The sequence below is a fragment of the Leishmania martiniquensis genome, chromosome 36 (genome assembly GCF_017916325.1).
Source record: "Leishmania martiniquensis isolate LSCM1 chromosome 36, whole genome shotgun sequence".
Classification (NCBI taxonomy): Eukaryota; Euglenozoa; class Kinetoplastea; order Trypanosomatida; family Trypanosomatidae; genus Leishmania; species Leishmania martiniquensis.
In genome coordinates this window covers 928,776-941,914 of record NC_090171.1, presented here as the reverse complement: position 1 = coordinate 941,914, position 13,139 = coordinate 928,776, and the positions used below count along the sequence as shown (strand labels likewise).

At 57.6% G+C, this 13,139-nt stretch overlaps 4 protein-coding genes across 4 annotated transcripts; all 4 read right to left on the bottom strand.

Moving 5' to 3' along the window:
• Positions 1-2,214: 2,214 nt before the first annotated feature.
• Positions 2,215-3,732, bottom strand: LSCM1_00236 (uncharacterized protein; the record flags this gene model as incomplete). Its single annotated transcript, XM_067317888.1, has 1 exon — positions 2,215-3,732. The coding sequence occupies one exon, from the start codon at positions 3,730-3,732 to the stop codon at positions 2,215-2,217; it is 1,518 nt and encodes a 505-aa protein (XP_067173993.1).
• A 1,026-nt stretch (positions 3,733-4,758) lies between these two features.
• LSCM1_00235 (uncharacterized protein) lies at positions 4,759-6,162 on the bottom strand (the record flags this gene model as incomplete). The annotated part of the gene is made up of 1 exon (XM_067317887.1): positions 4,759-6,162. The coding sequence occupies one exon, from the start codon at positions 6,160-6,162 to the stop codon at positions 4,759-4,761; it is 1,404 nt and encodes a 467-aa protein (XP_067173992.1).
• A 1,330-nt stretch (positions 6,163-7,492) lies between these two features.
• Positions 7,493-8,476, bottom strand: LSCM1_00234 (uncharacterized protein; the record flags this gene model as incomplete). The annotated part of the gene is made up of 1 exon (XM_067317886.1): positions 7,493-8,476. The coding sequence occupies one exon, from the start codon at positions 8,474-8,476 to the stop codon at positions 7,493-7,495; it is 984 nt and encodes a 327-aa protein (XP_067173991.1).
• A 2,950-nt stretch (positions 8,477-11,426) lies between these two features.
• On the bottom strand, positions 11,427-12,533 carry LSCM1_00233 (uncharacterized protein; the record flags this gene model as incomplete). The annotated part of the gene is made up of 1 exon (XM_067317885.1): positions 11,427-12,533. One exon carries the CDS (start codon positions 12,531-12,533, stop codon positions 11,427-11,429), a length of 1,107 nt encoding a protein of 368 aa, XP_067173990.1.
• Between the last annotated feature and the right edge of the window lie 606 nt (positions 12,534-13,139).

Below are 13,139 nucleotides of genomic sequence, written 5' to 3'. Positions count from 1 at the left end.
GGAGTGAGCGGGAGAAGGGACAAAGAGAATTCCGTCGTTGATATTGGGCGTATCGAGTGGCTTCTTCTTTTTTTTTTGCTGGCTACTCTTATTTTTCGCGTCAAGCAGTGCACCCCCCCTCCCACCTTTTTCACGATAGGCCCCAACTCGCGCTTTCTGCGTACTCCCTCCTGCCCCTCCCCGTCGCCTTTCTCTGCGTGTAGCACGATATGGGCGGCCGTTGAGCTTCCCGGCAGCCTTTCCGTCGTGCTACAGAGTCTGCTTCAACTCCTCGTGTTGCTGCTCACCCCAAGGTTCACGAGCACCTGTGGAAGGAACAAGAGAGAGAGACAAGTAGACGGGATGGGGAGCGGGAAAGGAGAAGCGTTGACGCCAGCGACGTAAACAGTAGAAATCGAAAGAGAGCTACAGCAACTTCCCATGCGGTGTCGTGCACGGATAACGCTTCCTTTGCGGGGGGGACGATAAAGGGGGCGAAGGAGAGAGGGTTGGCGTCACCCGTCGTCCATATGCTGTGTGTTCACGCTACCTCCCGTGTGTCTGAGCTCTCGAACGTCTCACTTTATCAGCACCCGGCTGCGCGGAAGCGCAGAAAGTAGTGCCCTCCCTTTCACCTTCCAAACGCCAGACAAGAGCGACGCGAAACCAAAAAGGGGGTTCTTCGTCAGCTAAAAGGCGAACAGGTGAGGAGGCGGGTGGGCGAAGGAGGACCTGAACTAGCAAACGTCAGTGAAGAAGACCGATTCGCTCTTCATTGTCGTTCCTCACGAGGGAAAGATTTGAGTAGGTGTGTGTGTGTATGTGTGTCGGTGCGGGTGTGTGCGTAAGCCGAGTTTAGAAGGAATCAACAGGTTGGCCCTCTTTTCGGGGAGAGGGGGGATGGTCGTGGTATGGAGGTGTGCGCCACAGTGAGCGTTGAGAGATGGGATCGAGGAGAGCAGGAGGTTCAGAGACAAGTCGAGCCTGAAGAAACAAAGGAGGCTGAGATGGGGAAGGCGCTGAACTCAAGGGAAAAGCAACAGAAAAAAATGAAGACACCCGAATGAGCGACGAACGTGATGGCGCCGGAGATGGGTGTGGGTGCGAGAGTTTCCTGTAAACGGAAGGGGCCGACCTGGCGAAGTGAAAGGGATGTGCACGCATTTCTTTACGTACCCACTCCTTACAACACGTGAGCTTCCCTCTACACAGCCTTTCACAGGGGCGCCTCGCGTGACGCCTAAACAGCGGTGGGCATTTGTTCCGGCAACGCGCTCACCCAGACACCTGAGAACGACCCCTGCCTCGAACTCTGAAGCACCCCTTGCCTCACAGATCGTCACGGGATGCATCCTCCCTCACCGAAGTGGCACAGGTCTCCCACCAGCAGGCATTGAGGACCGCAAAAGATGCGTTGAAGCTTCGCGTATCACCTGGTTGGTGCAAGCGTGCTGACTGCCTGAGGCCCTTGCGGCGAAACGCCATCCACAACCTGACTGCGGACGCTCTTAGCGAAAAAGCGCTCTGGCCTCTTAGACACCGTGGACACTTGACTGCGCTGTAGTGAGGGATGCCTCGCCAGTGGCGGAAATGCCGGAGGTTAGTAGGGCCGTGAGGTGCCGCGCGCACGGAGAGGTGTGTGGCATTTTCCCTCATCGTCCGTGAAGACATCAAGAAAAAGGCGAACGGAAAGTTCACGGCGGCAGATGAGGGCACACACACACACATACACACACACGGACAGACAGACGGACAGAGCGACTTCTTGCACTGGGGGCCAATGATGCAAAGCGCCGCCCCCCGACTACCACAAAGGTGCGCAAAGGAGCTCTCCCGAGCACCGGCCCACATTGCTTCCTTCCCCCGTTGCGCGTGGCGAAGCGTTTTCCGCCACCTTTGCGCAAAGGCAGCCGGGGGAAGAACAGAGGCGAGTTGAGCAGCAGCGGCGAAGCTCGCCTTTTTGGCTAGTACATCGGCTCAACGAGCAGAGCGAGGGAGAGGTGAGAGGGGGTGGGGTGCGGGAAACCAAGCGGAAGTACACGAGCCGGATAAAAGAAACTGAGAGATCAGCAGCAGCAGCAGCCGAGCGTGGGATGGACACACTCTCCATGTCACTTCGCCTTTTGCCTCATGGAGGTAAAAAAAACACACACACCGGGTTGCACGGAAAGAGCGCCGCTCCCACCTCTCCGAAGGCAACGCTTTCACAGTACGCATGCGCCGTGGCACCATTACTCATGACGGGGCGCCCTCCTCCACGCTTTCCACAGCTCCCGCTTGGCGTCCGGTGTCTTGGAGAGAAGCCGCTGCCCCGCTATCCTCCAGTGCACCAGCGGAGGCAGGCGCCGCGGGCTGCAGGGGCGGCTCCAGCAGGCCCTCCAGCAGTCGGACAACCCCTGGAATGAGGGGGGACTGTTCGCGCCGCTGCTCGGGTGTAAGCTGGTCCCACACGCTTCGGAAGACGCGGAACTTCACAGAGGCCTCTGCAGCGGCGCCGCCTTTCAACAGCGTCACGGCGTAGTTGAGGTACACGAGAAAATCATCTTGCATCGCGAGTGCGCGCTCGTAGGCGCGACATGCGTTCGGCAGGTCCTTCATCTCACCGAGGCAGATACCGAGGAGCATAAAGGCCGGGGCGTGGCTCGCGTGCAAATGCAGAGCGGCGTTCAGGCACTGCAGCGCCGAGCAGCAGCGGCCCATCATCAAGAACGCTACGCCGAGATTGTAGTGGCCGATCCAATCAAAGGGACAGAGAAGTAGGGACTTGCGCAGACATGCGACGGCCGCGTACATCATTTTCTTGCCGATAAAGCAGGCACCGATATTGTTCCACACTTGCGACGCATCCGGCTGCTGTGCCACCACGATTCGGTACTTGGTCAGCGCCACGTCATAGTCGCCGCTGTCTTGGATGATACTCGAGGCAGCCACAAGGGCATCGACATGGGTGGGGTGAATCGTGAGACAACGGCCCAAATACTCAAAGGCCACACGGGGGTTGCCTTGCTGAAGGTGGAGGTGGCCGAGCATCGCCAACAAGTCGGGGTTCGCCGGGGACACCATAACGGCCTCTTCGTACACCTTCAACGCAGTCGCGTAGTCGTGCGCTAAAACTGCCGCCTTCCCCAGTTGCAGGTAAGCGCAGTCGTGACGTTGAATTTCGATGGACTGCAGGAAGGCAGCAATGGCGCCACGGTAGTTCCGGCGGTGCATGTGGCAAAGCCCTGTGTAGTATTCGATCTCCCAGTCCGCGCCAAGACCTTTGATGATGCGAATGCTTGCCGCCTCTTGAAACGTTCGAATGGCCTCCTCGTGACGGCCGAGAAGGTGCAACGCACGCCCGAGCTGTGTGCGAGTCGTCGCGTTCTCCGGGCTGATGACCACGGCGGTCTGCAGCAGCTCCAGCGACTCTGACAGAGAGCCTTCCAGCCGCTTTAGGAGCCCCTTCACGTACAGAGCGTACTCGCACGTGCCCCCTGTCTCGCGGAGCTGCGCCTCGATTACCCGATGGCAGTTTCTGTACTCCTGCCGGACGTAAAGTATGTGAATGAGCCAGTTGCGCCGCTCACGGGTCAACGACACCTCCTGCGCAGGTTTCTGCTGCGCATTCGCGGCTATCGCGGCTGTGGTGGTGGTGCCGTCGCGCTGCTGCGAAGCAGCAGCTGCAGCCAGTTCGGTGTCGAGACCGCTTTTGTCGTCTCCGACCTCGGAGGACGGCACCGTGCTCGGCGCCCGGCGCCCGATTGCTTGCATTGCAGCAGAGCTGACAAGATCAGTGATGACGCTGCTAAAAGTCGCTGACACTGCAGTCTCTGCTGCCGTTTGCCGGGGATGGGATACGCAGGTTTTTTAACTAGCAGGGCTGCGTGAGAAACCTGCAACACACATGCGAATGAACACACCTACGCTGCGCGACGGCTGCACCGCTCTAGGCAAAGCGACGACCGATCGGGCGATGGCTTGAGCGTGCCCTTCTCTGGCACGTCCTGCTTGCACCACTTTGCGAGGCTCGTGATGGCTGTGAGAGAGAGGGGGGGAAGAGGTGGAGAGGAAGAGGACAATTTAGCAACGCCCACGTGTCTAAGAAGGCTTCAACGAGCCCATAAGGGAGCGGAAGAAGGAGAGGCGGCGTACAAAATCTGCTCGGGTTGCGGCAGCGGTGTGTGTGTGTGTGTGTGAGTGCGCGCGCTTCTGCAGAGTTCTCTTCGCCCGAGGTTCATCATGAGGCGGGCAGCCAGCTGGCGTGAGAAACGCAGGGTAGCCTCATAATCGGCTGTCCATCATTTGTACGCATCAATGGTGGTCCAGAGGGCGAGCAGATTATATCCACTCAGCGTGAGAGGTCGAAAGATATGTGAGGCTGTCAACAGCTACGCATATAGACAACTCGACACCCACACTCCACTATTAGTTTGCAGCACATAGATGAACACACAGACGCACCAACGTGTGCGCACGCCTATAGGAAGGGGGGGGAGGCGGGAATGCGTGCTTCGCTGCCCACGCGAAGGAAAGGCCACCGACGACGGGCTCCATACCAACGCAGAGAGCTCCTAAACACTGCCCACAAAGCAGCAGCAGCGGCGACTTGGTCGAGGACACTTCACGCGAGAAACAAAAACAGACGAAAAGTGAACACACAGTGGATGATCGCGGCAGAACACCACACAAGGGCGCAGTGAAGCGACGCGTAACACCAAGGGCACGGTGCTGTAGCAACGACTGCTCCTGTGCTTCATCCCTGACGAGCTACAAACGCCGTTCATAGCACGCCCTGCCTTACGCACTGGTGTACGCCGCCACCACCTCACCCCACTTGAGAGCCGGGATCTCCGCTGCCACGGCGGCGTATGTGTTCAGTAGCTGCTTGCACACGTCCTGCTGCCTCTGTCGCTGCTGGGCCTTTGCGTCGCAGTCGTCGCCCGCGGTCGCTCTTCCACCGTTACCTTGTCCGCCGCCGTGTGCGAGGGCGAGCGTCAGCGAGTCGAGGAACCACGTCCAGCCGTAGAAGTGCGCCAGTTCGGACCCGACAGTTGTGCCCTCTTCTTCAATGTCCTCCGCACCACTCGACCGCTGCCGCGAGCTGGTCGAGGTGATCTTTTGTAACGCAAGCGGAAACGCTTGCCGGTACACTTCCACTGCCGTGCGCGCCATGAGGATTGCCCCCCGACAACTCAGCGTGCACCTCTCCACTAGTGCCGCATTGACGCGCTCATGTAGCAGCGTCTCGGGGCCGATTTTACAGCCTTGCGCAGCGCTGGACGCCGAAATCCGTTTTGAGCTTCGGCAGAGGATGTCGAAGTATACGTACTGCGCGAAAAGGTGGTTGACTGCGCTCGGCTGACGGGCAAGGTGCGTGAGCCAGTACACGGCGGCGGCCACCGGAGTCGGCGCTGCATCGGTGGTGCATGAGCACCCTTCCCCTTTTCTGCTGGCGCTACTGAAGATACTCATCCGGAGCAGCTGCGCCGCCAGCGTAGGGACGGGCAACGAGGATGAGGGGGCCGTAGACGAGGTACTGATACTGGCGTGCAGCGTCGAGGGTTGCGATGGCAGGGAGGACAGGCGGAGAGCGAGAAGTTGCTCGTATGACACGAAAAGGTTGTGCGCCCAACGAGACAGTATATCAGCGCTCTGGATGCGTTCCGAAAGAAAGGCCGCCGCGCGAACGACGAACTCAAGAACAACATCTTCGGCCCACGGTACGACGTCCTTCGACTGCGCCGCAGCGGCATCGACGCCTCCGTTATTTGCATCCCTGTTCCATTCTACCGCGAGGGGGAGGGGACCCGTGAGCGTGTAGGTGCGTGTGGTAGCGGAGACAAGCAGGCTGAACACGCGCTGCAAAAAGTCAGCGGCGGCTTGGAGAAAGGGGGACCCACTGACGCCGCCGTCACTCGCACGTGCCGCTGTGGCGCCTGCGATGGCCTTGGCGGAGAAGTGCTCCAGTGCTCCGAAGAGGACATGACGAAGAAACTCTTGCGCAAGATCGACGCGGAGGTGCGTCCTGAGAACCCGTGCCAGCCCAGCGAGCAGCTCCGCACACCCCTCAAAGGTTCCCTGCGATTTGACGGAGAGATAGCGGCGCTGAACGACAGCCTTTGCTGTAGTCCATGCGCTGTAGGCCTCTGCACCACTCGCGCACACCTCGGCCAAATCCTTCACCACTTTCTCCTCCGTCATTGCCAAAAGAGAGAGAAAGAGAGAAAGAAAGAGAGAAAGGGGGCGTTGCGAGGAAAAAAGGGAAGGAAATGAGCAGCGATGGAGCCTGCCAACTGTGGACGTGTGCGCAATGAGGGTGGCGATGCGGCAGTTGTTGCGGAGTTTTCATAGGGAGGTCAGAAAAGAAGAGTACGCAGAGGGTGGCGAAGACCGACAGCCGATCGAGTGTGCAAGGCTAGGCAATGCAGGAACGCAACGTGAGCGCACTCGGCGGAGCTGGTGGGGTATGGGGATCGGAGGCGGCTGCCTGGCCGATGAGAAAGTGTGGCTTCCCAGAGATGGGAATGCGCGCCGCGAAGACGTGCGTCAGCAGCACAGGCAGGCAGTCCAATCACGCATGCCTCTTTCCACTAGGGCTCGCCCATTTGTTTTGCTCTGCGGTCTTGCCGATTGCCGCACTCTTTCTCTCGCCTGACATTTTCCTCTCCTCTCCCCCACCGCCTGCGAGAGGAGGTGGAGGCATCCCGGGGGCGTGCGGCATGCGAAACCGTCCACACTGAACGAAAGTAAAAAGAAAAGTTCATGGAGAGCATAGAGGCACACGCCCACGCACGTACAACGACGGCAAGAACCAACCAAACAAAAAAAAGCGGTACGCACGACACGACTGCGAGCAGTACACGTAGAGTACGAACACGCTTGCACTGTTCGAAACGTGCGCGTCTTGCCCGTCGCCAGATGCCATGTGCGAGGTAGCAAGATGCCTCAGCAAGCAAATAAGTGGAGGCAAGCACTACGAAGCAACGCAGAAAAGAGGCGTGAGGCGAGCATGCGCAGAGCTCCCCTCGCTTCCTCGGGAGAAGTGGGAAGGGGAGGAGAGGAGCGGAACCGAGATAAAGAGGCGGGGGTGTGGGATGTCAACACCTTCGGACGCCGCCACGGAGTGACCGGAGGGAGTGCGAGAGATGGCGCAAGGGTCACTCACATAAGGGGGAGACTGGAGGGGGGGGCAAAGCGCTTCCGATTCAAACGAAAAGTTAAAGAAAAGCTTACGTGCGCACGAGAGCCATCGAGGCGTTAAAGCACGTCAATAGACCACAACACGTTGGCAGCGGCAGGTGTCACGACAGCCTCCCCGAAGTAAACAATACGACGCCCCACGAAGACGACGTCCGAAAAGCGAAGAAGAGAAAGGAAAACTGCCTCACACACCCCGCCCGGGTACGTGAGTCAAAAAACGGCGTGTGCAGATTTGTTTTGTTTTTACTCTTCCGTCCATTGACGCGCACCACTTTCGCTACCACCTCCCTTCCCCTTACTCTTCCCCCTAACGCTGGCCTAAAGTGCTCTTTCACAGAGAGCTCTCCACCATGAGCACCTCTGATTGGACAATGTGCTTCAACTTTGCGTAGCAGAGCTCCAAGTCGTCGTTTACAATGAAGTAGTCGAAGAGCGACATGTTCTCCTTTGCCCACTGCAACCATAGTCTGCTCAGCCTCATGCGCAGTTGCAGCGAGGCTTCCGTTTCACTTTTGCGTTCCCGCAGCCGCTGCTCCAGTACCTCCATACTAGGCGGAGCGATGAAGATGACCATGCAACGCAGCGGGCGCTTGGCCCTTGGCCCGAGGCACCAGGTGGGTGACAATGCCGCATCCTTGGATCGAGCCGCACACGCGGGGACTACGGCGCGCTTCCTATCCAGAGGTAAAGGAGCTGGCTGAGATGGGGAAAGGGCTAGCGGGTCCTGCTCTGGGGAAGCGGTGCTGCTGTCCTGCTGCGCAGCAGGCTGCCCTGTTTTCGAGGGGGCCACAGGCCTCATTTTCACCACCTCGCCGGCGCAGTAGCGCCTTATGCTGATGGCACCTAGCAAGTCTGTGTCCATCAGTACGACACGATTGCGCTCGAGTACGGTGTCGACAGCTTTTTTGCTTGTCCCATAGAGGTCGCCTACAGGCCTGCTATGCGGGGACGACGGTGACGCTTTGTGGAAGCCGAGATGCGAGTACTCAATCATGCTGCCCGCGTCGATCAGCTGCTGGAACTCCTCCATGGTGACAAAGTGATAGTGCTGCCCAGGCACCTCGCCGCGCCTGGGGCGACGGGTGGTGTGGCTCACGCTGAATTCAAACAGCGTGGGCCAGTCGCGCTGTAGTCGGTGAATCATCGTGGATTTCCCACAGCCGCTCGGCCCTACAAACAAAAGCACATCGACGAGGTGCCTGAGAGAGACAGTGTCCCTCAGGGGCTCTATCGCACGCTGAGCAACGTTGTGTGCAGCCGATGCAGCGGTTACCGTTGAAATCACCGGCATCGACGTCTTCGTTGATGCGCTCATTTGCGTCTCGCCGCCTTTGGCGCTCTCCCTGCGTGTGTGTGTGTGTGTCTGTGGAAGTGTTTTTTCCCGTATTAGCGTGCGCCTGCTGACGATTCACTGTCGCGGTGGGGCGATGGCGTGAGGATGTAGACCAAGACACAAAGAGCCGTCTGTTTAAGCCCACGTTCGAGCGCGTCGCTCACAAACAGTTCAGAGACAACCACCACAAACACGACTGCGCGTTTGCCACAAAAGATTTATGCTGTCGACTGCTATGCCCTCGTAAAGGACTTTTTTGTCCTTGACACTTCGACGGCAACGAGAAAGAGAAATGGGTGCGAATGCTGCGCGGTGACTCGTCTCGTCTGGTGATCCTTCAGGGATGTTTCAGCCAAGAGAGAGAGGTGTGCGTGTTTAGGGAGGGAAGGGAAGACACCAAAGGTGGTGTGAACACATGCACACACTCACAAGCCCTCTCTCTTTCCTCACACAAACACACCAAAACAAAAAAAAATGAAGTCAAAGAAAGCGAAGATAGGTACACACACACGCGCGCACACACACACAAAGAAGAAAAGAAAAGAGCGATGTCCTTTCCTTACTGTACGCTCTCTAGTTCTCTCTCCCTTAGTCGAGCACGAATGAGAATCGCTCAAAGAAGAGAGTGAAGGGGTGACGATAAGCGGAAGAGCAAGAGAGATGGGGGGAGGGGAGGGAAGAGGGGAAGGGGCCGTACACTGCGTGTTTATGTGTGTATGTGTGTGCTTCCAGCGTTGTCGCTACTCGTATTCAATATCGCAAGCACGGAAGATGGGCGAGGAGCCGCAACGCGAAACTCTGCACAGCGGAAGGCAAATAAAAAAAGGTACCACTGCTCCCCTCCTTTTTCTTTTTCGATGCGTTCGCTCGTATACCAAAAAGTTAGAGAGAGAGAGACCGATGCAGTTCGCGGAGGGGAAGGCAGAAGCTGCAGAGACAGTTCGGTGGCGTATGTCCCTCTTGAGCTGATAGGCGCGTGTGCGGATGGGCGGAGGATGGCCGCACACCGGCAAACGAAACGAAAACAATAGGCACAGAAAAGAAAGCAGTGTCTATAACTTTCACAAGTAATGCTGGATTAGGAAGAGGGGGGCAATGAATCGAGAGTGCGAAGATGGGAGAGGGAGGGAGAGACTGCAATCACCTACGCTGAAAAGCACAATGTCCATTCATGAAGAGCAGCAATAGAGTGAAAGGAAAGAGGGAGAGAGGGAGGCGACTCTTTTTTTTCTTCCTCTTGCTGGCGTTCGGCTCAGGTGTTTTATGTTGATGCGCGCGCGCCTCGGAAGGATGTCGACGTTTCTGCGTGGATCGGCAGCGGCTCCAGCCAATAGGGAAGGAGAACAAGAGCCGACGTTTTTCTAAGCCGCGTACCGCGCGCTCTTTGGGGAGGGGGAGAGGGGGGAGCGAGGAGTGGGGGGCGAGAAGAGCTCACCAAGTCGAGCACACACACACACACACCAACACTGCAAGAGACGTCACGAATCGCGTGCACCGTACACGAAAAGAGAACGACAAGATTAGGATTAGAGCTAAAGCAGACGTCCTTTTTCTCTTTCTTCACGTCCCGTTCTCAGTGCTTTCTTCTTTTTGTGTGTGTGTGGCGGGTGCTGCTGTGCACCTTTGCTGCTGAATGTTGGCCTCTGAGCGTTCGAAAGGGCTTCCGTGTGCGTCTGTTTTATTGCGTTCGCTGGCTTGTAGGTGAGGGTGTGAGCGCCCGAATGTCTATCTTTATGCGCCGTGGCGGTTGTCAATGAAGGCACTCGACTGCGTGGCAGAGCAGCACACGATTAAAACAAGCAAGCAGACCAAACATCGAGAGAGAAAATCGCGCATGCACCGTTGGACGAGCAAAGTGATGCGGGGCGGAGAGAAGGATGAAGCGGTGACATGATCGCGCGCGGTACGCTTTCCGCTTCCGAGATGAAACATAATTCGCATATATTTGATGGCGTGTTCGCAGCAGCATCACACACTCAACAACAGGAAGGCCTGCGGCCACGGCCCGCGGAAGGGCTTGTGACTGAAGCGCACGCTTATGTGGCCTCCCTCCCCTCTTCCGCACGCATCGCGCTAGCTCTCGGTGGCGCGTGCGCGCGCACTGGCTGCAGCTCCCATCCGCTCCGGCGTGCGATAGAGTAGCGGTGCTCCCCAGACCACCCATGAACATCCATTTTTCGCGCAGATGCACTCGTTCTACCGACTGTTCTCCCTTTTAGTGCACCGGTATAACGACTGTCGCGCTGCCAAGTCAGTTCGATTTCATTGAGCACACCCATGAAGACAACGAGACAACGAGCAAACCTACCGAGACGACGTCCGAAAGGCACACCGAAATATAAATGGTCGGCTTCGTATGCAGTACTCCTCGCCGCCGACCAACCGACGTGTGAAGTGATGCGAGAGCGATGTGCGTGGCGATGTGACACGGGTGCGCATAGTCCTAGCCATCGCGTTCGACGAAGAAGCGCAGAAAGGAGGGGGAACAGATAGGAAAGGCTACCTTACTGACTCGACCTGGCGCCAGAGAACGGGACGAGGGAGGAAGAGAGGGAGCGAATGAGCGCGCATGGGTGTGTATACTGGGGGGGGGACTCGTCGCAGAAAAAAGGTGTAGCCAAGTACGGTACTAATGCAGAGCACACAGTCTTCGCTTTTCAGGCGGGAACGCAACACACCGCGACAGACAGAAACATCAAGACACGCGAAGCACACGATATCTCTGCGCTAAAACGCACTCCGACACACGCTCTCTTGCTGCTTGACGTCACTGCACCCGCCGCCATCTTCGATCGATAGCGGCAACACCGCTCGCGCTCTCTGCATCGCTTGTATGCCTGTGAGCAACTCTGTAACTTCGCACACGCGTGGCGCCGTCGCCGCGTCTAACCTGTCTACTTTGGTGCCTATATATAAATATATATTCTTACTTCTATACCTTCTTCACAACCTGAACGACATCCTCGTCCTCTAGCGGGTGGTCTTTGCCCACACGCTGCGGCTGATGCTTCACAGAGGAGCCCCACACCCACGCGTACTTGTAGTTGCGCATGAGCTGCCGGTGAATGCGGTTGCAAAAGCTCTCGACCGAAGGCTGTGGGGCTTTCTTTAGAATGACCGGCGCGTCGTAGTCTGGCACCTGACCCTTTGGCTTTGTGTACACACGAATAAAGTTTAAGTGATTCCATATGCACTCGAGGAGTCCGTCCAGGTTCCACTCATGGTGGGCAGATATCGGGCAGTTGTGCGGAATGCGGGCAACGATGTCGAGTTCCTCGATCGAGATCTGATCGATCTTGTTCAGCACGTAGATGGCCGGAATGTACGCGCGATTCCCCTCGATCGCATCGATGAACTCGTCGGCCGTGTAGTCGCCACGGAAGGTGACGTCCGCGTTCGACATGCGATACTCACCTAAGATGGTCTTGATCGTCTCCTGGTCAAGGTGTGTGAGCGGGCACGTCGAGGAAATGCTGATGCCACCGCGGTCCTTCTTGCGAATCACAATATCCGGCGGCGACTTGTTCAGCCGAATGCCGAAGCCGTCCAACTCACGCTCAATGATGAGCTTGTGTTGCAGTGGCTTGGCAATGTCGAGCACGATAAGGATGAGAGAGCATGTGCGAGCCACCGCAATGACTTGCCGACCACGGCCCTTACCATCCTTTGCGCCTTCGATAATACCGGGTAGGTCCAGCATCTGCAGCTTGGCACCGCGGTAGTTCACCACGCCAGGCACGCAGGTCAGCGTTGTGAACTCGTACGCGGCTACCTCGGAGTGTGTTGAGGTCATCTTCGACAGAAGCGTCGACTTGCCGACCGACGGAAAACCAATGAAACCGATGCGAGCGTCGCCGGTCTTTTGGACGTCGAAGCCTTCGCCCTTGCCGCCTCCTTTTTTCGATTCAGAGGAGATGAGCTCGCGCTTCAGCTGCGCCAGGCGGGCCTTGAGAGCGCAGATGTGGGCCATGGTCGCCTTATTCTTCTGCGTGCGGGCGAGCTCCGCCTCGATATCGTTGATTTTCTGTAGGGACGACATTGCCGATGCGAGCAAGCGAAACAAACACGAGTCAGTGTGCGATGTGAAGGGAAAGAGGAAAAAGAATGTGTGACGAAGGGTGGGGGTAGAGCGCCTCCCCTTATCAGTCGCCTCGGGCTGTGACTGCTACCGTGGGAATAGGATGCACCAGTCGGTGCTGCGCAGAGCAATGGTGATGTGATTAAAGCGGGCGAGAGAAGAGGACGTTCGGTGGGCTTCCTTTACGGCGAGAGGCCCGTGCACTCCTACCCTGGTGCGAGAGTGGCAGCGGAAGAGGAGGTCTGCGCACGCCTTGCAAGACACTGAGGAATGAGGGCGGAGGAAGCAGTGAGAGTGGGGTGCTGGTGGGGCAGGTGGCTGTGGTACTTCTCGAGACTCCTACAGGAACACCTACTCCGCAGACATCTACGCTCACCCAGGGTGGCGCGCGTGCAGCATGGACGTGCAGGTTAAATTGATGGGGGAAACAGAAACGCATGGGGCGGTTGGAGAGGGGAGAAGAGGGAAGAGGGGAGCGGAGCGAGCGAAAAAGGGAAAGGGCGGGGAGAGCCGATGAGCCGGAGCTGAGCGAGGCCGTGGAGGAAGCTGAGAAGAAGCAAAGAGAGG